Source organism: Dromaius novaehollandiae, chromosome 10 (assembly GCF_036370855.1).
Source record: "Dromaius novaehollandiae isolate bDroNov1 chromosome 10, bDroNov1.hap1, whole genome shotgun sequence".
Lineage (NCBI taxonomy): Eukaryota > Metazoa > Chordata > Aves > Casuariiformes > Dromaiidae > Dromaius > Dromaius novaehollandiae.
Window position 1 is genome coordinate 14,703,534 of NC_088107.1, and position 25,142 is coordinate 14,728,675.

The 25,142-nt window shown below is 41.2% G+C and overlaps 1 protein-coding gene across 5 annotated transcripts in view; it reads right to left on the reverse strand.

Annotated features, from left to right (window-relative positions):
* The window catches only part of ATOSA (atos homolog A), a 48,302-nt gene extending 23,539 nt beyond the window's left edge, over window positions 1-24,763 (reverse strand). Inside the window, exon 1 of one of the 5 annotated variants that reach the window (XR_010390769.1) lies at window positions 12,010-12,238. Coding sequence is in view for 3 of the 5 variants with exons in the window: in XM_064517381.1 (XP_064373451.1) it covers window positions 12,010-12,046 (37 nt within the window). In the remaining 2 variants the exon portion in view is untranslated. Of the gene's footprint in view, window positions 1-12,009; window positions 12,239-24,407 lie in introns of those variants that run through there. The other 4 variants (XM_026104732.2, XM_064517383.1, XM_064517381.1 and 1 more) reach the window with 4 other exon arrangements.
* Between the last annotated feature and the right edge of the window lie 379 nt (window positions 24,764-25,142).

Genomic DNA, 25,142 nt, shown 5'->3' on the forward strand with positions numbered 1-25,142 from the left:
AGGTGTAACTGAGAGGGAGAAGTTTTACATCCAGCCTTCACTCTCAACAGCAGCACTGATCTACCATCTTCCTAAAGGCGCTGATATAATTTTTTAAGGATTATATTGAAAACAAACTACTACAATGATCCCATTTTAAACTCTCATCCCAGCTCATAGGAGGGAGCAAGAGAAATGCGGAGATCAGACTTAGGCTAGCTTAAAGTCACAGCCAGCATAATGCGAAACTACATCCCAAATACTCGATTCTGGGAGCTGAAAGAATTGGGGAAGACTACAGCATATCAACCCAGGACAGAAAACATAGGATACTTAGGCTTATAGAATGTATGAAAATTTTTTCCTAAGATGTTTTCCAGAAAAGTAATTAGGCATTTTCATTTTTAAAAAATTGGTTTCTCAATAGGAGGTTTTTTTTTTAATATATATGTTCTTTCAAACTTCTCTCACTAACCAGTGAAGGAAGGTTTCAGCAAGGCTTCCATAGCCAAGGCAACTTTGGAGATGATGATGACAGACCACCAACTTCACTACTGTTATTCTCTCCAATTCAAGAATCAACTTAAAGAGCAACTACATGGCTGATGACATACAGACTGAAGGCTTTCATAGACTTACTCGATTTTATTTTAGCTGTAAATATCACCATACAGTAGCTCCAGATCTGTGCTTTATTTCCAAAGGAAGCCTAGAAAGTACATATTTAAAATGAAAAAGGGCATGAAAAAGGGCTCAGCCGCACCTCTTTCTGAAGGCACATTATCTATATGATGGTTGCGGTAATTGAGTACTGGGTGGTCTAACGCTATTCAGAAACCAAGATATCCCTCCCATTAAACAGGTTGACAGCACCTACGTATGAAATCCTAGCAGTGATTGTGGATGCAGTGATTGTATTTCTATTAATACATGAATAAAAAAGTGTATCAGAAATGCTGAAGCCCTTCACACTCATGAACACAGACGTAAGTTCCCTCCTTAATTTGTTTAACAATATCCAGCTTGACAAAGGTTCAACTATTTGCAGACTTCTGCAGCATTTTATACAGAGATTGGTTTAAAGATGTAAAGCAGCAATCTGTGATAACAAATCAGTCTCAGATGTTACTGGTAAAGAACACCGGACTGCTGTTTAAAAAAAAAAACCTACAAGAGGTACATCAATGCTTACAGGAACTGCCAGAGCAGCCCTCTACTTAAAACACTACATGTTTGCATCCTGTGCTGACAAGATGGTTGCCAAAATGTTATTCAGCAGTTTGTTTCTCTTTAGCTCACCATCTTCACCGTATGTGCAAGCACCTTTAGGAACAGCATTCTTACTGATGTTGGGTTAGACATGCCAAAAAATGACAGTTTTTAAACTTTCCCCACTAAGTTTAAAAAATAAAAAATAATATCTTTAACATATTTCAACATTTTTCTCGTCACCTTAAATAATTACTGGGCTTAGAAGCTTTGACAGTATACTTAAGTGCTCTTGTGCTTATTTTACTGTGAATACTGATGAAATAGCATCTCTTTTCTTAAGAGACATGTAAAGCAGCCTTCAACTCTCTAAATGATTGAGTGAATGGTTCAAAGAGTCATTAAGGGGTTGAACAGAACTGTAAGGGGAGCATGTGAAATTCCTGACAGGGAATGCCATCCAAGCTGCGTGCGAGCACAGGTTCCATTTCTTCCTCTAAAACACCATGCACAAACCGGTGTTTTTCTTCCCTATGATCATTGCAAGAGAAAGAGCAGTTACATCACGTGACATTTGCTCCAGACCATAGTCAGACTTGTTGAAAATAAACCAGAATGCATCTGAAAAGTGCGCTGTGAAAGACAGACATCTAAACTGACTCATTTTGGGGGTGCAAATGACAGGGATGCCACAGTTGTTAGAGTTACAGGTAATTATGTCTGAAGAAAAAAAAATACCATTTGAAATAGGGGATCATACACTACAGCAAATCTCGGTTAAACACACAGCCTTCAGAACAATACTGGTGAAGTTTTGTAAGTACTAAAGCACTCGGCCTTCAAAACTAGTGTCACAGTGACTGTTGAAAGCTTTGTAGTAGCCGAGCACCCTCATCTTCACATTAAATCTACACAAACTATAAAATGCCAAAAAATCCAAGTCTCTTGATAATTTTCTTTAGACTTTGAAGTCAGGAACAAATTAGCTACTTTGAACTTCCAGTAAAATGTAAATTAGGCATCACTAGTTCATCCTCCCTAATTTTTCTCTTGAAAAATGTCTTTTTTCAATGTACATAAAGATACAGGAAAACAGTTTCCAAAGACTACTGAGAAACCTCTAAGGCATGTTGAGAATCTCCTCCAAGTCAGCACAATAAAAACAGATTATGTAATTTCTCAATTTTACTGTGGTGTGTCTTGAAACAAAATAACCCTGGCAAGCCAGGGAAGGAAGGTATGTGTGTGTCGGTGAATCTAGATGTTTGGGAAAGAAAAAGAAACATTTATGATCTCGACAGATTTTGGGGCAAGTAGCCTACTCTATTAAAAGGCTATTGGAAAACTGACTGAGGCCTCCCCTATGCACGATTAACTATGCCATTTTTTCCAGGGGCAGGAATTTTGATCACCCTCTAGGCGTTTCACCTCTCATAAAGTTCTGGTATTATTACTAGCATTAAGACTTTGGTAAGAGTGCAAGAGAGGGGCTATCAGCAATACACTAGTGCAATGCTGAGCTTTGTAGTCAAAAAGCAATACCATTTCTTATGGGCACGCAGCAGTCAATTTCAAATATTCTGCTGTCTTAAAGGAACCTATAAAACTATATTTAAATATTATGAATGAAAACAAAGTGCTGAGGATGGTAGCACTTGGTATTCACTTCAGCTGATATCCTTGGCTCAGTTAACCTGATATCTACATCAGTTCAAAATGAATTTGCTTTATTTTTAAATTCAAGAAGAAATGACAGCGTATACACTTTTCCACAATGCCTAAAAGATCCCACCTGCCAGGAATTTAAAAACTACAACTGTCTGAGAAGTAAGGCACTTTCAATTGAATCCAAGCCATCAGAACAGTTATTTCAAGTGTCTAGCCTCATTTCATCTGTGCCAAGTACTGAATAGTTTGACAGTTGCACGTTTTGTTCCTCTTTGCGTTCATGCAGTTTGAAGAATCACCAGGAATCTAGCTGGGTGATATTTATCTTATTATAGTTCAGATTTACTTTAAAATAAAAGAAAGAAAGCCCACACTAATGAAATCCTAGAGCATTCAGATCTTGTTAGGTTCCCCCTCACCCCATTTTGGCAAGTACCTTTTTAAAAGTCAGCTCCACTTGAACACTGAAATTTAACTGACATACTTGTTTACTTACAAAATTTAAGCATCTCCTTTTCTTCTCCTCTTCATTCAATCATCTCCATGTGGTTATATTGCAATTTTGAAGGCTATCTTAAATATTCTAGCCACTAAATCCCATATTGGAACCAAAGTTCATGACAATATTAGATTTAAGACATTATTCTGAAGTGCTAAAATTAACACTATTAGAGCAAGAATAATAGTGATGTATTCATAACGTATCTGTTCAAAACAATTCTCCCTCCTCAAGGGAAAAAGTGAGTTCATGGATGACTGAGCAGCTGTTGGCACTGTATGAAAACAGGCAGAGCGAAAGCCAGTATGCAGAAGTATCCCTACACAGCTCTGACCTTGAATCACCCATCTTCCCTGGCCTCCACTCAAAGTTTATTGGTTGCACGTGTGTTTTGTAACACCCTGTACCGCATATTCTTAGAACATACTTTCCAGAGAACCCAAGAAACAGGGCTCACCCTTCCTCTACCATTTTCGAACCAAACTTATTAGCAAGCAGTATCATCCTGCTGCTTAAGATAAATTAGCAATTATATAATAATTAAGAATCCAAGCTCTACACTTGCATGCCTTTAAAATCAGGTGATCTGTGTATCAAGATACAGTGCAACAGAACAGTACACTGCAAGAATGACGTGAAAACAAGTGGCATATGAAAGAATAAAAGTTTTTATCTAGTCAAGGCTCAAGGCCCTCCATGGCCTCTTTTTTATTTTGTACAAAAACAACTGACACAAGCACAGATAGGTAAACAAATAAAACTGAGTCTTAATTTCCTCTTTTATAATTTGTCAATAAATATGTATTTATCAAAACAAACATTTATTTAATCAAAAGTACACATCAGAAAAAAAATAAGTTAAAGAGCATCAGAAAATTTATTAATTCACAAAGCAAATATTCCATGAAACATAAATCAAAAGATGCCAAAATGACTTTCTTTTAGGGGAAACTGCTCCAAGCTGTCCTCAGCTTAGAAATGCCAAAAACTTAGTACCTGCAACACATCAGCTCCTAGCACAGTATGGCCAATACTAAGGATTCACCCACTTGTCAAGTTTGAGAGAGAGATATTATTGTGAATGCTCAAGCAGAGCATCAACCCACCGCTTTGCCACAAACATTAAATAAAAAGAGTGCCTGACAGTAGTATGTGTTCTGTCACTTCTTTGTTACCAAAGAAATTTATACAGAGATTTTCTGAAAGCAAACAGTAAAGAAAAATACTTCAGTTATAAAGTGACAACCATGCATAATTTTGTTTGAGAGAGGAGATTTCTTTTTTTCAAGAAAAAAATACCAAAGAATTAAGAGTAGAAGGCTATAGTCAAAAAACATTTTAAGTTTACATTTAGGAATACATGAATACACTGACCTACTGTAAACAGCTATTGTTCACTATCAGTTATCTTCAAGAACTAAAAAACATATTTGAGAGATTTTAAGTATGGAACATTTTATTCTTCTCATTTAAATTAGTATCTCATCTTGAAAGAACCAGAATCTGACATAGGAATCAAGAAGAAAAACAACATGCCCTCTTTATCCACAGGAAAATGTGTAGACTGAGTTCAGTACACCCTTCCTGTTAGGTTCACTGTCCTGTAAGTGATTCCTAGGAAACAGCATTTAGGGAATAAATAAAGCACAGGAACATGCTAGGTATGTCCTTTCATATCCTTTGGATGGTGTCTGCCCTCCTGAATATGCTTCTGGAAGACCTGCGATAACATGGCTCAGGTCACTGCCGCCGAGCGGGAACACCGTCCCCCCACCATGCAGAAAGAAGTCCCACAGCATCTGTCAGTCACCCCGCAGCCCCACAGCAATGGCGTGGGGCAGAGGAACCATGAAGCACCACTTGCACACTGGTCACCACAAACTATGAATCAGACATGGACACTTCCCACAGGAGAATTTACAATCCATGTATTATTGTTACACATTTTATATTCAGGTCTGCAAATCCTGTGCTTACGTTCTTGAGAGCAATGAAGTTCACTTACTTTCTGCCCAGTGAGGCCTACACCACAACAGCTGGCTCTCAGTACCTGGAGCTGCAGGGCTTTAGGAGATGACTGCTTCTGTCTCCACTTGCCTATACAACCAGTCTGGCTAGTCTTCTCCCTCCTAATGCTCCATTTGGCACGCCAGAGTCCATTGGCTACTACACACAGAGAAAGGTAACAACATGTCCTTCAAATACTGTACAATTCCCCTTTTCAAAAACACTATAGGATTAACATCCAGATTTCACCTATCCTAATGCCAATTTCATACCAGCATACAAATACAGCTGTAATAGCAAGAATTTGTTGTCAGACCACATCCTTTCAGCAAAATAGTCTCTTTTTTCTCCTGATCAACTCCAGAAGAAAAAAAAAATGCAAAAAACAGATTTCCCCATAGATAAATTCTTCAAAATCCAAGTTATGGTTAAGGTGAAAAAATTCCCCGCCAGTTCTGATCTCTGGGTCTGGGTAGAGCTCATGTGAACACCACTGAGCTGTTAGCTAACAGATAGCAGTACCTCATTTGCCTGCTCTGGGAAGTACCAGTGGTGCCCATTAAATTTCTCACGAAATTAATCACTGAGAAGTGTGAAAAAGATAGAAAACATAATGCCTCACCAACATTCAACCTTAGGAGGAAAGTATATATGGCTGGGTCTAACAGGGTATCATTTTCCTGTTGTCTTTTTTGACTGTCATCTATCTTTTTGCATTTCTCTGCTGACATCTTCTTTCATAACAAGCAAACTATTTTTCTCAACTTTCAAGATCTTCCATGGCTTACCATCATTCCTGTTGTCTTCCATTATCACAATAAGCTTACTTACATTAGCCCTCTGACACCAACTTCCACCACAGACATGCTAAATTTTTCAAGAGCAAAATTACTTTTACTTCCCTCCTTCCTGTGTTGTCATGTATACTTGGGAGGAAGCCTCAAAAGACATGGTGCAAAATGACTCATCCTCCAAGCTTTTCTGTTACTGTGATAAAGCCTTGTCAAACTGTGATCCCAAGATACAGTTTATCCGCCTGATCAGTATTATTCCTTTGTTTTCTTGTAACTCTGTTGAATTCACTCATTTCTTGTTTGATACTTGCATAAGGTTCGAGGTGAGGATGGTCTTTTTGTTCCATGTTTGTTCATTAGCAAGCAAAATGGAGCCCTGCTACCCGAGCGTGACTCAGTTTGTATCAGTGACCAAAAATAATCATCAGGTAGGAATTCCAGAAATTTCCTTCCCTTCTCTCGAAAGGTAACATTATGGCTGAGTTATATCCTTGGAGGCTGAAGAATTCCTTGATTCATTTAGATAATCAAATACAGCAATACAATACAATCTGCAAATACAGTTTGAGAAGATACTGGTTTAGTACACTTCTCTACCAAGGACTCTCCATTTCTGTAGAGAAACCACTTTCACAGTGTAAGAACCACAAGCATACATACATCTCATGGGAAGAGAAAAAAATATAAAAAAGCAACAGCAGAAGAAAATACTTGCTCTTAAAAGCATTGATAAAACAGACATCCAACAGATTGTTTATGTTTTACAAGAATGATTATTTGGGTTCAATAATACCCACAGGTGCTGTTTAAGTCTTTCCCAGGGAAAAAAGCCAGCTTCAGAAGCAATTTTCTCCAGTAATTTCAATGGCCTGAAATCATTAGTTTACAAAAACAGTTTTTCAGCTATCATACCCTAAAAAGGCATCTTAAACCCTGTATTTTGAATTTAACTACTAGGTTCAGAAACCACAGAGTAACTTTGCTATAGTAAATAAGAAAAATAATACCGAGTCAGACTAAGGGTCCTTCTAACATTCTGCTTATAGCAGCCCAAGGCAAGCACCTTTGCAAAAGGAGAACAACATAAGCCCACAGCAATATTTCTCCAGCATACTCTCTCAGCTTCCAACAATTTGCAGCTGATTCAAAAGTTCCCTTTGTTTCACACCAAAGAGGCAGAGAATTCCTACAGTACTCCATGACCAGCAGAGCCTCCAAAACCCTGTGGCCCACCCACTACAGGCGCTTTCTCCTGCAGCAACATTCCCCTCCTCCCACCAAAGAGGATGGAGGTATGGCTGCCAACTGTAAAGTCAGCTTGAAGGCCACATCCATCCCATGAGCTACAGGTTCCACCTTGCTTCTTTATACCACACCCAAGCCAAATACCTCTTCCTCCCTTCCCCTCCCCCTGCAATCCTATTCTAGTTATAGTAATCTAATTTTAATGTTAGGCTAAATGAAAAGGATTCAGATGGATTATAAACTTCTGTATTTAAACTGTCAGGAATTTTAAGTATACAGTATTTGACATGATCTTTTAGAAAGATCTTATAGGAACCAGAAGAGGCAAGGCTTCCAGGAATTCATATCCACATTCTCTTAGTTTATGTTTTCTCTTCCAGCTGGTATGCTTTGCCTTTTAAAGTTTATTTTATAGCTGCAAAACCAACAAGTCATCTTCAGGTCCATAAACTTTACTATAATGAGAAAAATGTGTAGGTTGCCATGGGAACACTGAGGAGTTGCTGGGGCAGGATGCAGAGAACTTCTCTTGTTCTGGCTGATCATTTGCATCAGAAGTTCAGCCATCTGTTATTAACTACCAACAGTCTCGTTGTTATCACTGGTGCTTGCTATTTAAGCTTGCAGAATGAATCTCCACACCTTGAGTCTTCTTATGAATTTTCACTTTTGTTAGGACTCTTTATCTGAGGGCTTAGTTATCTTTCAGGCAGTATGACTACTATGTCTTAGCTTGTTGGTTGATATTCTCTTTTCTTACCAAGAAAAAGGTATAAACTTAGGCAGATAGCATCCTCTGGAAGTAGCAGCTTTATTCTCAGAGACATCATTTTGAACAGAACTGCAGTAGATGATGTGGCTGAACTTCAAGACAGACTACATGCCTTCCATTTAAGCATATCCAACTATATATTACATTTCCTAGTTTCATAACATCCCTCGATCTTCTATATCCAATCTTCTCAATATTGCAGAAGAAATTAGTTTCATAATTTTACTTCAGAATATGAACAGTGTAAACAACTATGTGTTACTAGCACAGAAATAATGCCTTTTATCCTTTTAAGAGAATCTGAAATATATTCATCTACTAGCTGTATACATTTTTAAGAAAGCAAATATCTTAGTTCTTACATTTCCAAACTCAGAATTTTGGAGTTGAAGTTTTCTTAGTTTATCTTGATTTCATTAACTTCATTCAAAACTATATGACCTAAAGTAAAATACTGTCTCTGTCCTCAGCCAGACTTGCTGCTTTTGACTCATGCTCTTAGAAGAAAGCGAGAGGCTATACACTGACAAAAAGAGAACAACATATGACCATTTTTCTTTTACTGTTCCTAAAGCTACTTCACAAAAGAGCAAGTAACAGGCCTTCAGCAGAAGGTACTTCTTTCAGTCATTTAATGAAGAAATAGCTGCATCTTATATGCTAAGAGCATTCTGCTTACAGGTTCAGCCAGCGAACAAGGCTCAGATCCCCCAAACTTATGAAGTGGAGGAAAAAGAATTGAGAAATATTTATCTGGGAATATGGAAAGAGATTTGCAGAGCATCAGAAGACTAATTTATATATTCAAATAACAATACGGTATTTTCCAGGCCAGTCTTTCAATCAGATGACCAGCACACCAACAATCTGTTACATGCACTGGCAATCTCAGTGCGGCAAGAACCGGTACAAAGACAGCAGTGGCTAAGATGCCTTCTCAGATTATCCTAAAAAGAGAGATTTGGTAGATACAAGTAGACATGCATAGAACTGATATAATGCAATGGTTCAGAGAGCCAAATAACACTATATCAAAACAAGAGCCTAGACAGTTTCATTACTTCTGGTTCAAATGAGGAAGATGCAACTAAGCAGCCTGGAAGTGTCTGAAAAGGTCTTTCTTTCAGCTTGTTCAGGAAAAGCATCGGTAACAGAAACTCAAATTCACATGCGAAGGCTTGGTGAATTATATCCAGGGCAGCTTTCTATCAACCCCTGTCAACGCCAGGGATTTGATTCAATCCCAAGAAGCTATCCAAGCACTGATGGCATATTTAAACCCAACATAATCATACTGGGGAAGAGCACTTAAGCACATTTTCTGCCTACATGTAAGGCACTTAATGCTGCTGGGCTGCTTTTTTCCAGAATACCTGAAAAACAAGAAAGGGTGAGAAACAAAACAACAGTGCAAATGCACTGTTAATAATACAGCTTTTAAACAATATTTACAAGGAGAAGAGAGAAAAACACTTAAGAATTCAAGAATTTTATTTAAATAGACAACACATTAAACATTAGTTATATAGTATGCAGGTTAAGTAGGAGTTGATACACTCTTAGAACTTTATTACAGCCATTATGTCAGTTAGAAACCACACCTACAGCTGGAAATGTATGCACTACTGCTGTAAAAAGAGAACTAGCTATCAGGCTACTTAAAAAAAACACACAATAAAAGAGAAACATAACACTCATTAAGAAATGTCCTCAGGTGAAGAACGTAGACTGTGAATCCCATTACTTCATCTGAAATAAAGAAAAAAAAAAATCCCACAGCAACCTATTTTCATGACTTGTAAAAATCTGACCTCTTCTACTGCAGTTTTTTTCTGCTGCGTTCATCTTCTCTTTACGCTTTCTTACTTCATCTCTCAAAACTTTTCAATGTTACAACCTGTTCATTGCCATCTAAGTGGTGGGTAATTTATCTTGTGGAACTTTGTCAGAACATGTTTGACCACCCAAAATCCTCCTAGCTGGCAAGGCTACAGCTTTAGTAGGTTTATTTCAGTATTTACGGTTCAGATTACTTAGAAGGTGAGATGGAGGGAAAGGAAGAAGGCTAGAAGACCAAAAGAAGGAACAGTACTTCTTCATCAGAAATGCAAGGAACTTGAAAAGAACAGAGATGAAATTGATGACAGCAGAGTATCATGAAGCTCCTCAGGTAATTTTTCCAATTCTATTAGCCTCCACCTACCAGGCCTGCACTTAAGTAGTTAAACAGTTACCTGCAAAAGCAAAACAGTCACAAAAGAGACAATATATGCTTCTCATTTTAAATACTTCTTGGAGAACAGCCAGGCCCATAACATTGTTTTTTAACTTTAGTTAGGAGAATAAACGAGGACAGCATTACAACTCTCAAGCTGTGCAAAAAAAATGCTCATTTTAAAATGGACACCAGAACCTGCTACAGAACTATGAATGCACAGAACAAAAGAAAGTTTTTGATAGTTTTAGAATAGCATCGTGTCACACACAGTAAAGTTCTGCTATTTACGAATTTCCTCAATATAGTTCATTTTAAAAACCTTTAATAGTCTCCTGGTATTCAAAAGAATAAAACGCTACACAGTCAAAATGTAAATGCTTAATAGAATTAGGGCCAAGAACCTAGTTTGCCTCCTCCACCCCTAATACAAAATGAATTTACTACATAAATTCAATACAGCAGGCATTAAATTAATGCATTTAAAATTCTTAATATGTGCAATAAATATGAAACTTCATTTTGTCTCATCTTCGCAATTCCTTGCTGCCTTTTAAAACAATGCTTCAGTGATCCACAACAGATATTCCCATACAAACCACGTAAGTACACTAGTGGGATCGTTCCTCCTCCTGCACCATGAGATGGAAATCCAAAGTCACAAAGCTCACTTAAGCGAGAGCTCTGGTACCTTCCAGACAAGTACAAACAAGTTCTATACCCAGAATGAGAATACACATAATTGCTTAGCCTGAACAACATCTGCATTTTTAGAGAACTTCTTTGTATAAAAAGGAATGGATAATCTTCAATTCAGCATGCGAGTTCAGTATGTTATTTCAATAACTTTATATATAGCATATAGTTGAGCAGACAATAATAAACTAATTAAAAGTATCTCTCTCTTCCGGCTGCCAAAAAAAGCTGACCTATTTGCATCGACTTCATTTGCCTCAAGTAAGTAGTGGGAAGGTACTGATAACGCTTTTGTGTGTTTTCTTTCCAGCAGAAACCAAAATACTGTAATAGTCTCCTCCGGCCAAAGGAAGGGGAGGGGGAAAGCAGACAAAAACCTGACCCACATAACAAGGCACATAAGAAACTCAGTCAAACTTAAGGGACTTGGGGGGGGGGGTAACAATTAAAAGTTATGAAGTTACATACGGCTACACTAACTACAACCATTAGGTTTGACATTTAACAAATGTCTCACTTTAAATATACCCCCCCTCACGTCCAAGGCCATTTAATACTTTTTGCCGTAACATAACACGAGTGTTACTAAGAGCTTTAGTTTTCAGGCTGTCCGTTACGTCTTCCTTTAGATTAAAGGGAAGTTGAAAAAAATCACGAAAATGCAGCCTCAGGAGACACAACGGGCGCACGCTTGGATTTCTCTTTTTTGAGGAACCGAGCGCAGACTAAGCGCAGCACAGCTCCCGAGCGCAGCCGAAGGGGCAGGCAGTAGCACGAGCCACTTTTCAGGCCACCTGCCCCGAAAGCACCGCGGGACATGGCCGCCCGGCCCCGTCCCAGCCCGGGGGCCCCGCAGGGGCCTCCTGCCGCCCCGGCCCTGCCCGCCGCCCGCCCCCGCAGCCGGGCACCGCGAGCGCCGCCGCACCTTCTCCGCGCAGCCCCGGGCGTCCTCCGTAGCCCATGCCGGGATCCTCCGCCGCGGAGGCGGCCTCCTAGCCGCGCGCGGCCCGCGCCCGCCGCCGCCGGGCGCCCGCCGCCCTCAGGGCCGCCCGCCCGGCCGCGGCCCCGCTCCCGGCCCCGGCCGCCGCCGCCGCCCGCCCGGCCGCCGCGCCAGACATTTTCCACAAAGAGGCAGAGTAGGGCCGCGCATAGCAACAGCGCCCGGCGCCCATTGGCCGGCCCCGCCGCGGCCCCGCCCCGCCCGCCCCCCCGCCGCGGGGCGGCTGCCTCCGCGCACCGGCAGCCCGAAGCCTGCGGCAGCTGCCCCGCCGCACCCCGCACCCCGCGGCGGCGGCACGCGAGGCGGCGGCGGCGGCCGTCGGCACCTGCACGGCGAGAGGCGGCGGCCCGGCCGCACGAGCCAGCGCCACCGCGCCGCCCGGTCCGGTCCGGTCCCCCGCGACGCGCCCCTGGCCGGCGACGGCCCGACCCACGGCCTGCGCCCGACCCACGGCCTGCGCCCGACCCACGGCCTGCGCCCGACCCACGGCCTGCGCCCGACCCACGGCCTGCGCCCGACCCACGGCCTGCGCCCCGGGGCACCCGGCACTCGCTCTTGGCTCCCTGCAGCGCTGTACTTCCTAAACCCATCTGATTGCCTTCCTACCTCAGTACCCAGTTTTTCCCCCCCAAATTCCTCCTCAATTTTCCCATAGGAATTTTGTAACTTAACAAGATACTTCACAGCAGTAGTCTCAAAACTGCATGTATTACTCTAGGTGCGGTCTAAACAACGTGCTGTCTACAGTAAACAGTTTCATCCAGTTACATACTGACCATGATATAACATAATCAGTATGTGTAAAACAAAAATCTCACCATCAGCCTAACCACATCACAAAACAAGAATAAAACTCTTGTTCAACAGTTGGATGCCTTGAATCTCTCAGAGTCCCAATTAAACTAGTCTACACAACAACATTCATAATCCAGCAATAATCATCAATGCACCCAAGATCATGGAAAACATGCTACTCAAAATAATCATTACTACATCCCAGATCATGGAAAACATGCTACTTGTTTCACGGTATGATGATTTTTCAACTCATGTTTTATAGAGTAGTATCATTTAGCTGCACTTGCCACAAAACATAGCCAAGATTTTAAAGTAGACATTTTATCCAAAGAAGGCTGGATGCATTTTACTAGGTGGTCTATTTAAAGATTTTAGATACAGAAAATGTCTTGCAGAAAAAAGTTATATGTAAAGCATACAATTTAACTAGTCACTGACATTCAAAGCAAGTTTATTCTGAGTATTTTTCTTTCATGGAACATCTACTCCTGCAAAAATGCATTAGCTTACATAGCTGTCTAAAAAGCAATTTCAAGTTATTAATCAGGCAACTATCTCGACTCTCTGAAAAAAAGTACTCAGCCGATTTTCTGTCAAACAATTATCGGGGGGGGAGGGGGAGGGCTAATAGTTTTTCGCATGTTGGTAAACAAAGTATGTGTTAAAGCTTTGCTAATAAGGGGCAGAAGCAACAACTCAGAGTCAATCCTCAGGTGGGACAGACAGAGAGGGTACTCAGGGGCCACCGATTGTTTTTACAGGCTAACTGACCACATCTACTGATGAGCAGTTGCCTGGAGGTGACAAACTCAGTAAGACCAGTAACCTGCACGCTCACTGTTAATGTCCCTGAACAGTCTGCCCACATGGACTACTCAAATGCAACAAGTGTCTTTTTCACACCTGATAGTCTTCTGATACAATAAAAGTAGGACAGCATGTTGATACTGCAGCTTTTAAGCTGCCTTACTGTCCTAAGCCAGCTGTAGATAGACAGGCAGAACTAAGCTCTGCTGATATTTGTGGAAGAACATACCCCAGAAATTAATGCATCTGGCCTACTAAAATGCTAAATTTAGAAATGAAAATACTTAAGCAATCCACAAAAATTGCACTAAACTCCTTTACCTGTTTGATCCACAAGTTCTAGTAGATGCAGAAGATGCATATGAAGTTGTACAATAACAGACTATCAATACTGTGACTAAGCATAAGAGAATATAGTAGCATGTACAGATATACGCAGCATTTATCCTAAGCCATGTATTCCACCACCATAAAGTGGCTGCACTTAAAATAAAATCATAGTAAATATCTTTGTAATTTTAATACTGCATTTTAACCCACCTTCTGTCACAAACAGGATAACACTTATTAAAATAAAAAGGTGGAGGCTTGAAAGGAATGAATTTTCTCCCAATACAATCTTTCAAAAGAAGTCTGATGCATTTCACAAAGCAGGAAATCTGAAGCGAGTGTGGTTTATTCTAGCATCAAGTCAACAACATATCAATTAAGCGCCATTTGCACTGGCATAATTGGCACTATTCCTACATTACAAAAACACCAAATTTCAACCTTTGGAGGGAAGTGCCAAAGTGCAGGATGTCCATTAAACAGCTAGTTCAGAAAAACATTCTAGTTAAGATTCTAGCCCTACCTTACTCAGAAAAAAGCTGGATGTGGAGATTAACCATAAGAATCTAAGCGTAAGTGACTTCACAGCAACTTCTCATGTCTACGCGGTCTAACTGTAAAGACAGTAGAAGTTAAAAAAAGGAACACACTTCAACCAACATGTCCCTCACTTTAATAACCTAAGCCAAAATGATTGTTTAATCTGCGGGATAAAAAAAATCTTATAAACTAAGAGCTTGCAAGGAGACAGTCCATAGAAGTTGAGACCCTTGGGATTCTTCTCCCAACACATAAGCACAGCAGTTCCACTGCCTCCTGGCCCTTCCCAAACACACTATCCCACCCAAACTCCCCTCCACTGCTTCATCCCAGCAAGACTGGCTGGGAAAAGCTACTGCAACTTTCCAAGTCGTGCACATAATTCTGAAAATATGTACTTTTTTTTAGTTTGCTTTATTACCAGTCAGATGTTAGCCCCCCCTCATGCTGGCTACATGCATCATACAACTCTTTGGTTAACACGTCTTAGCTAGCTCTGCTGGCCACTGGACCTTCTGCCTTCTTCCTCTGACTCTCTCCAACCCTCCCTCATCCCCTAGCTTTTTTCAACTGATCCTCTCGGAGAGGAGCTGTTGGAACAATGAAATGCATAGGCATAAAGTTACTCTTGGGCACGTAATACTAAGCACTCCCATGCAGCCAGCCTCATTTCCCCTCCTCCCCCCCCCCCCCCCCCCCCAGCGCTTCACTCCTCAGAACAAAGCAGAGCTCAGATCTTGATGCCTGCAATGCACGCTGGCGCTAGTCGGATGTACCACCTACAGTCCTAATCACTTCTGCATCGTTCTCCATTGTATGATGTTTAAACACAGAAATTTCATGAATGAGAAAGGCTATATGTAGTCTATAGACCACCTAGGGAAGCTGAAAGTGCCAGACACTAACAATTCCACCATGATTTTCAAAGAACAAAGTTAGTGCATTTCATCAGGAAGCCGCTCAAAATTTCATACTAGAAGCTTAAATGAGGATAAATATGGCCATCTTATAAAAACATCCTAAAACATTTATGTAACTGAAGCCTCTTTATATATTCTTAAAATGAAGATAGGATAAAAGAATATACAATGCCTATCAAGCATAATTACTTCATCTCTTCTCTCCAATGCATCCAAAATATCTTCTCACAGCATGTCTTGTCAAGTCAGTGAGAATGTCGGTAGCAAGCCACCAAAGGCAGTACAATAATAACCAGTTACACCAATTTTAGTGAACTGAATCACTAAGATGAAGCAGATGTTTATTGCAACACTTTTAAAATGAATGCATTTGACCTTCTCACTTTGACTTTCTTCAACCTTCCAGCCATTTACCTGTAAGTGGACCTACCCTTCCCATCCTCTATTAAACCCTCCTGATCTTCACTTCCAAGCTTTTCCGGCATTAACAACCATTCCTGCTGTTTTGCCTTCATAAACCAGCTATTTGGTTTTACTCTTTCACTGTCTAACAGCATGCATATTTCTAAACTTGATCTAGTAGTGTACATCTCAACAATTTTAAAATTTGTACAGATTTATAACATAGCATCAGTTTTCAGCTCCAATTGTTTTAAGTATGATCAAGGAATTCTCTTTTAAGGAAATCAGCCCTCTTAAAAAAAGAGGGGTCTTCCACATCTTGCTTGCATTTGTGTGGTGTAAGCAGCTTTGCTGGTCCGAACATCCTACATAACAAATGAGTAGAGCTACCGGTGCAGTTAAGGTAACAATTCATTGTCCAGCTCTCTTCTCCCCTTCCTAGTTCTCCAGATACTTTTGCTTAGGAATTAAGTTTTCCACATCTCTCCACTTTAAATAAAATTTCTTCAGCCATTTGAATAGCACGTGCTACAAAAGGAAGCTGTATTTCCCCTCAAAACAAAACAAAGCCATACTTTTCATTAAGAGACATCTGACATGGGAAACTTTGCACAGGAAACATGCTTCAAGATTTATACAGAGGAGAAAAAAGGATTTACCTTGGAGTAGGGTGAATGTTGATATCAATACTTTTGATATAACCATGCAATCCCAGTTCAGACTAATCTTGACAATTTTGTCAGTGCCTACTGATATGAAAGTCTCCTTCCTATACTCTGCACCACTGGAGTATTTATTAAAGCTCTTCTCTTCCTGGTGCATCTGTTCTCTTCCCCAAGTCAACATGCTCTATTAAAATTAAAAGTTTGACTAAAAGCTGTAACAAAAAAGTCAATAGGATGTCTTATTGCAGCTGTATTTTAAATACTCATAGCTAATATATAAACAAAATGCACTGATACTTCTGACTTTCTATAAAGTTGTCTGGAAGAAAAAAACAGCCAACATATCAAAACTGCACTCCCATGTCTATCATAGAGGTTCTCTCTTCAGCAAGTAGTTAACACAGACTTTTACTTAGATGTTACTCTTAGCCACCTTTTTTGCCCTTCCAAGTATGCGGGCAGAGCTTTCTACCAAACTCACTAGCCTGCTTGAAGGTGCAAATTTGAACCACGGTTTGACTTGAATTGTTGGTCTAGTGCACATGGCAGGGAACCAAGAGGAACAATACCTGGTAAGGGGGAAGGACTTCCCACTGCTCTGAGCAGAGCATGCTGACCGCAGCAGCTCTTCCTACACTCCTCTTTCCCCCTACCCCAAGAAGCAGAGACTCACCACTGCTGGGACATCACCCCCACCACCTCCCACCGCAGTGCTGGCTCTGTTGAGGATACGGGCTAATGCTAACCGTCCTCAATTCTTTGCTGAAGTTCTTCTCCCTCCCTCCCCCTGTTGTACCTAACAACAAGACGATGTTTGCACAGTGTACTAAGAAGGAAGCTTAATTTATTGCAGCACACAGAAGCATTAAACATGCCCTAGAAATTCTGAAGATTCATCAGTGGGCAAGAGGAATACTTGCATGCACAGCTCCAGTAAGAGGCTAAAGTAGTGCAACCAGTCACCTGAGTTCACAATCTACAATGGACATACTTATGGGACCAACACTGTTCCCAGGGATCTAAATGGAAAAATCCACTAACTTCATTGGTACACAGCGTAAAACTGATTACATATGCCACATGTGCAACCAGAGATTCCTTATTTCAAATAAAGCTTATTTCAAAAAGAAAAAAAAAATTAATTCTACCTTAGAAGAAAGTCTGTTTTTCTTCCCTAAGAAGAACAAAGCCATATTTAACAAAAGTTTTTAGATTTTTTTTAGTGAAATGCATTGATCACTATGAAGATGAAAGCATAAGTGCCCAGTGGGGTACTCTGTACATACTTGGACAGAGAGACTGGATGTATCCTCAGCAGAAAGAAAAATGTTGGTCAAATAAAAAATAAATGCATATAGGTGAGAAACCGAAGAACTCCCCTCATTGCTGGCTGTCCCACAGACTTTCCACTGAGATTGTTTTGTTCACCTTTATTTGTAATAAGGATTCTTACACTCAGAACACAGCTAAAAGTTTTGTTACTATTTAATACAAGTGCTTCATTCCCCACGTATTTATTTGCCTCTACTGATTCACACACAGCTACCCTCTCTAAATTAACCCCAAGAATTCTTAGTATTGTCCCATTACATCTTTGTATTTTGAGTCAATATAATTTTATAGTTATGTAGTAATACCATCCCAAATAGCAACTTTAAATAGCTTTGGTCCCAAAGCTAACATTAAAAGGCAGCATTCAAAATTATCGAAAGAACTATCAGAAAGAACTAATCAGGCCCATTTAACAGGGAGGAAAATATATGAAGACAAGTGAATTAAGTACAAACATTTGATTTGGTCTGGATAACACTGAATTGTTAAAAAAAAAAAAAGCAACTGGAGAATTTTCATAAGTAACAACTCAATTATATTGTCTATGAGCAGACTTTATAAAAATCTCTTCTCCAATCTCGGTACCAAGTAAAGATCAAGAATAATTGTATACTGCTGAGGCTGTGTGCATATACCTATATCCATGCCACCCTGCAAGGGACAAGCAGAAAAATGAATACGTAATGAATGTATAATCTTCCAAAGTCCAGCTATCTACCCAGGCCTAAGGGGCACGCTTCTGCATTTGCATTCACACAAGTTTATAGACAACTGCCTACTAAAACATGAAGTTTGTATTTGCATTCAGTACAAAGGTGACCATGAAATTGTACGTGCACTCCTAAAGCGTTTCACACTTAAAAACTAGCTTCTGTCTAAATATTAAATGACCTGCAAAGATACAAAGAACAACTACAGATTTTACTACCACCTTGAAAAAAAAATGATGCGAGACACCTTTAAAAATCTAAAAAACATTAGCCTTCAATTACCACATCAGGATGAACAAAGTATTAGGTGTAATTACAGTTAACTGACAAGATCTTATTGACTAAAAGAAGAGCTAGTAACTGATAGACTGCTATCTTAAACTTGTTGCTAATAGAATAAAAGGGTATGGCTATTTCACCATCATTCAGCAGCTGCTATTAGTAGGCATTTGTCAAAATACCAAACAAACATTTTGCAAACAGTGAACGAGACATAGCAAGTTCTTTTAATACATGTCATATAGCTGATTTGTCCTCTTCAGTTACTGTTGCCGGAGAAGATCACTAATTTTAATATGCAGAACTTCATTGGGCAATAAACTCACATTTCTTATGAGAATCTGTATTTATAAGAGTTAACACTGTAAAAAATATTTTGAAGGTGACAGACATCAATCCGATAATAATTTCAAAACTGTCCTTAGCAACTGAAACCAAATCTAATCTGTTTCAACCCGAAGATCTGACCTGGCATGCCAAAGTTTCTGACTTCGGTAAGCACAGAATACAGTAAGAAGGGTCAGTTATACATATGAAAGTTAACAATTGTCTAAAGCCCAGTTTTTGTAGTAGAAATTTAATAGAAGAGCATGTATTCCTGCATTTTGGGGGCAAGGACAGATCTACATTTAAAGAACCTACGCTCTGTTGTCAATTGGAAACCCCCCCCTCCCCCCCAAATTTTATACTCCCCTTCTACTGCGTCTGTGTATTATGTGCTATCAGGACAAATCTGTTTTCCCCAAAGATTAAGGCTAGATGGCTTCACGTCTTATAAATGGAATCTGAGTGTAATAGCCTGACCACCTGTCAGTATGTTTTTATCCTAAACATTTTGCGTTTTTTGTTCTTTTAAATAAAAAGGCTTATTCTTTGAGAGTAATCTCAGTAGGAAAAGCACACACATACACACCCTTTCCTCCCCTAAGCTGCTAGTCCCCCCTCACTACCTGGATCCTCCCACGCACGACAGAGCATTTTTCTTAGCAGCTTCCTTCTGCCACAGGAAGCAGCATCACCTTCAGCTCATTATCACACAGCCTGCGTTTACCTGTGGCAGCCGAGCCAGAGGCATTGCTGAAGCGCTTGCGGGATGACAGCTTCACCGAGCAGGAAGCACCGCGTGCCCAGCTTAGTGCTCTGTTTACTGCCCACATCATTCCACCACTGAAGAGTTTAAGCATTACGTGACATTTCACTGAGAAGGTATTATAAAATTAAAGTGTCTGTATCACAGTGTAATAGGGAACACTAAAATACAACTCATCTTTTTTTCAAAAGGTCTTTTCACTTCCTGATCTACATACTCTGTAACACATCACCTTTACTAAAATTTTTTTCCAAGAAATCTTTCACGGTTAATGTAGGGCATAAAATCAAGTGCTGTTTTTAAAATAAAGGACCTCATCCAGATCACGATATCCACAGTTCCTAAAGTTAAAAACACTGGTTCAGCTCCCTTCCCTCAATCCAATGGCCCCTCATTCTTCCTTTAGAGTTGGAAGAAGAACATTCAATCAACTTCTCAGCTTTATTAATCTCTCTTCCAGCCTTCCTCATGGATTCCTTCAGAAATCCTTCAGGTATGTTTCCAACATGAAGCAGCAAAACAGACTTCTATTAAATCTGAAGAGTTAGTTATGTGCATACCAAATCACTAAATAAGGGGCAAGGAAGTATCTTAATCCAGTTGCTACAAATAGCCTCAGAGGTAGATATCCAAGTTCTCCTCGGAAAGGATGAAGGATGAGGAAAAGCAATCTCCAAACTGATTGTTTCTCTTGCAGAGAGAAAGCCATTTCTTTTAAATTAGGATACCTCAAAGAGGGAATTAATGCTTCAGAAAGTCAGAGGCAACCATTTTTTGCTGAATTTGTAAGTGAAAACAGAGCAGTCTCTACAGAGAAAATATAGCAGAGAAACAAAGAAACAAAGCAAGGCAATCAAAAGAAAAAAAAAAGAGTAAGAAAAAACTAGGTTAAGGTGATAAAAACTGCCAGCATGAATTTAAAGACACACCAGGACAAATAAGCCTGTCTTTCTCCTTTAACTGGCCATCCACACAATGGAGGGGGGAGAGGGGAGGAGGGAGAGCAGTAAACTTGAGCTGTTTAGACTATGGCAAGACTTCTGATGTCTTGTAATATTCCCACAGCAAACTATCACTACAATGTACATTCAGCAAAACCACAAGATTTTTTTTCCACTTGTGCACCAAATGTACTGAAAGAGCACACAAGCCATCCCAGTTTGGCAGTGAGCTATCACCCTGACATTATGCAATGTTTTCATTAACTCAGATGGTGAAACAGTGTGTTTATACAGTGTATGGACAAGGCTGAACTGGAAGAGTTTGCGAGCACTCTGCTATGATTCTAGTCCTGCCTTCCAAACTCAATAAACTGGCAAAGTGATCAGAAGTCATTGGAACAAAGTTCAGCAGAAGCAAGAGCAAAGCTCTAAACTTGAGAAAGGAAATAAAGCTCCAAACATGCAAAATGAAGCAATGGCAGCTGTACTGCAGAAACTAAATCCTGAAGATAACAGCAAAGCTAGGTAAGTTGATAAATTATTACTGCAGAGAGACAGAAACAAAACTCATGCTCTGGGATTTAAAAAAAAAACAAAAACAAACAAACAAAAAAAACTCCAAGAGCACTGTCTATGTGAAAGGAAGATAAATCATTCTTTTCATCACCACTACAGAAGCCTCAGCTGAAGCAATGTGACACTGTATTTTGAGACGCTCCAGCACTGAGTTTAAGAATCCCAGTGCAGAAAGGGCAAAGACAAGCAGCCCTCAGTACTGTAACTACTGCATTGCCTAGAGCTGGTGCAGAAGTAGTTAGATGAATGTTTAGAGCAACAGCTGCCTTTCTACATTAACGCTCCAACTGATGAACAAGTCCTGAACGAAGTTCATGGGAAAAGGTTTGTGAATCCCTGCTTGCAGTAACTTTGCACTGCAAAGGAAGGAAGTCTGCATTCTTACTTGCACTTTCAAAGCCATCACCTCTCATCCTGACGCGCAGGATGGCTCCACCAGTTTGCCTTATGACACTCCATGTGCCATTTCCTCCATGCTGCTCTCAAGTATTTAATGTCTACATCTCTGTAATTTTCAAGTTTTCCCTATGATAAAGGGAGGTAGTTTATTTTAGGGCTGAACTTCTCTACCTCACACAAAAATTTCTTTCACTTACATTCATCCCTCTCACCTCCCTAAATTTAAATATCCTGTAACGCTTCTTCCTGTTAAAGAAGGGGTTGCAAATTTAGATCTCCCCTTTCTTCCCCTGCACTGCCCATCCTTGCTGGTGATAATGAAAACCTTCTGTGGAAGCGTGATAAAAGCTAAACCATACCTTGTCCCAATATGTCTGGGCATTATGATGTTATTCAGTATAGTTTTAAGCTTAATTCTAGTTACAAGAATAACATATCTCTGCTCCAAATGGATTCTGATATCATTATTGATAAGAACAAATAATCCCTTTTTTAGTCTTTTAAAGTCTGTTTCTTTATGCTTTATTTGGTGCGCGGATTTGCAGACTTCTCACAATTTTGAAGGTCTGTAGAAAAGGTGTAGAAAAGCAAAGACTGTGGCAAGCTGAGTCGTCTGCTTCACCTCGGTCCTTTGCTATTAACTTGCAACGATTGGAAGCAGGTGACTGCACACTTGACTGCTCGTATCCTGTGGTGCAGCTGCTACGCAGAAAGCAGCACATGCAAACATTTGCATGATTCGTGCCTCCTAAAAGCATCCGTGGGCAGCATGTGGCATTTAGGCAGCACTTTCACAACCCCTTTTGTGCGTGGTATTACTCTATTACACTAACACACAGTTAGGCTAGAGGCATCCACTAAATGGCTGTGGATATTCTCCTGTTTTAGTCAAGGTCAATGATTGACTTAAAGATTCCTTTGTTAGATAGCTTAAAAGAATTAAGTCTGAAAGGTTTCACCCAGTTTACCATAGTAAAATGTATCGTAATCTCAATATATTAACTGGTGGCTTCCAAGAAAACAAAGCAAAACAAAAAACAAACAAAAAGAATCTTATAACTTGCTTTCTTTATAAATTTGTCCCCCTCCACACTAGATTGGTTAAAAAAGGCATATAATCACTTATTATACAACAACAGCTTTAAAAGAAAAAAGGCTCCTAACATTCTAATTTTTTTCCTCTACAGACAAAAAAAAAGAATAGACAAAGGTCATATAGAGCATTTGAATTGCTACAGAAGAGTATTTTAAAGCTGCAAATATTGACTTGGGTTTTATCTGATTATCTTGAAATTTTATTTCACCTTGACAGTAGACAGTCTTCAAACTTCAATGTCTGATCTTAAAAACTAAAGATATTCTAGAAATAACCAGCTTTGCAGCAGTCAATTCAGGTGAAGGTTTCTTAGGTATAAGCAATTAAGAAACCAGCAAAATATAACACAGTGCCCATGCCAAATCCCTAGCACTTAAGTCACATTAATTTATGCATAAGATTACAATCAGCTCTGTACTATACATGTGCTATTCCCACAGCATATAATGCATTTATACCCTGTAGCATATACACATACAGTAGCCATCCAGGAGTGGCCATGTATGCAGTGTCTATTAGCAAACATGCCATTAACAGACCTAATTAAGACAGGTAGGTTATGTAATTGTTGGTATTTTTAAAACATTGATATTTAAGCTATATTAAAGTGTTTCTGAAAACACTTAAGTGATTACAGAACAAAAAGGAGGTTTTTAAAACCGAAAGCAGTCAGGTAAGCAATTGCATCATCAAAAACTTTAAGAAATCCAAATACCTAAGCAAGGATTCTTTAAAGAAAAATAATAATAACGCTCCAAATTCTACAATGAGCACTCATGAGATTTACTATAAAAAAAAAAATCTTGCTTTGGCTAACAGGAATCAATAACCACTGATCATGTGGTTCAAAAATAGAAGCCATGACATATTTTCAACTCTAGGGGCATCAGCAGCTGTTGCTGCACTGCAAAAGAGCCCAAGCGCTATAAACATATACGTAGACAGCCGACTTTTTTCTGTGGAGCCTGGTACTGGCGACCAAGGCGAGAGCAGTAACAAAACGACCACGGAAAGTTAGTATTTTAGCACGCTTATTATGACACAGCTCCTGTACAACTGGAACAGATTTAGAGTGAAGCCGCTGGGGTCCGGGCTGCGGCTGCTCTGAGGGTGCTTCCCGGTGCCGCTCGCAGGCGGTTACACGCCGGCCGGCCCTGCACACGGATGCCCGGTGTCTCCGTGTCTGCGTCCTGCTCCGGCCCCGCCGCCCCGCGCTGAAGGCGGACGCACGGGGCGCTGCCCCGAGCGGGGGCCGCCACCGCCGCCTCCCCCCCGCCCCACAGCCCCGGGGACCCGCACCCCCCCCCCCCCAAACCGCTCGGGGGAGGACAGGGAAAGGCACCAGCGGTACCGAAACCATACACCCGGCGACTCCTAATCCTAGAACCAAACAAACAAAAAAAAAGAAAAAAAAAGAAAACCTTAATAAATTGTTTACCTCGGTCTGGCTTCATTTTCTCTGTTTCTTCAGAGAGCTCTGAAACAAGCCTGTATGGTTTTCTGCTCCTCTCGAGCAGACTCACGGACGCTGCCTCCGGCGAGCTCGGGGGGTCGGTGTACAAGCAATAGCCCCCCGCCCCGCAGCCGGGGCCCCCGCCGCTAGCAGCGAGGCCTCCTGGCGCCCATCGCGGCGGCAGCCTGCCGGGCGCAGCCAGCCCGCGCGCCGCCTGCCAGTGTGTCCTTCCCTGACACAGCGCCGCGCGCCTATTTATAACCTGCCGGGGAAAAATCCCACGACAACAAACCCGGCTCCCCCCGGCTGCGGCCGCCTCTGAGTCACCGCAGCCGCGGGCAGGGCGGGCGCTGCCGCCGCTCCCTCTCACCTGCGCCGCGGCGGGGAGGCCTCCCCCCTCCCCCGCTACGGCGGCCCCCGGAACGGCTCGCAGCCCGCGGACGGGCTCATGGCCCCCCCCCGGCGCCCCCCGAGACCCCGCGGCCGCCGGCTGCGCGCCCCGCCCGCCCGCCGGGGCCCCGGGCGCCCCCTCAGCGGCTCATGCCGCGCGGCGCGGGGGGCCCCGCTGCGGGAGCGCCGTCCTGCGGCGGTTCACCCCACACACACACTCTCCTCCTCCTCCCCCTCCTCCCGCCGCCGCGCAGCGCTGTTTGCCATGGCTCTGTCTCCCGCCCTTCCTCCTCCTCCTCCTCGCCGCTGACTAACTCCCCTCCTCGGCTC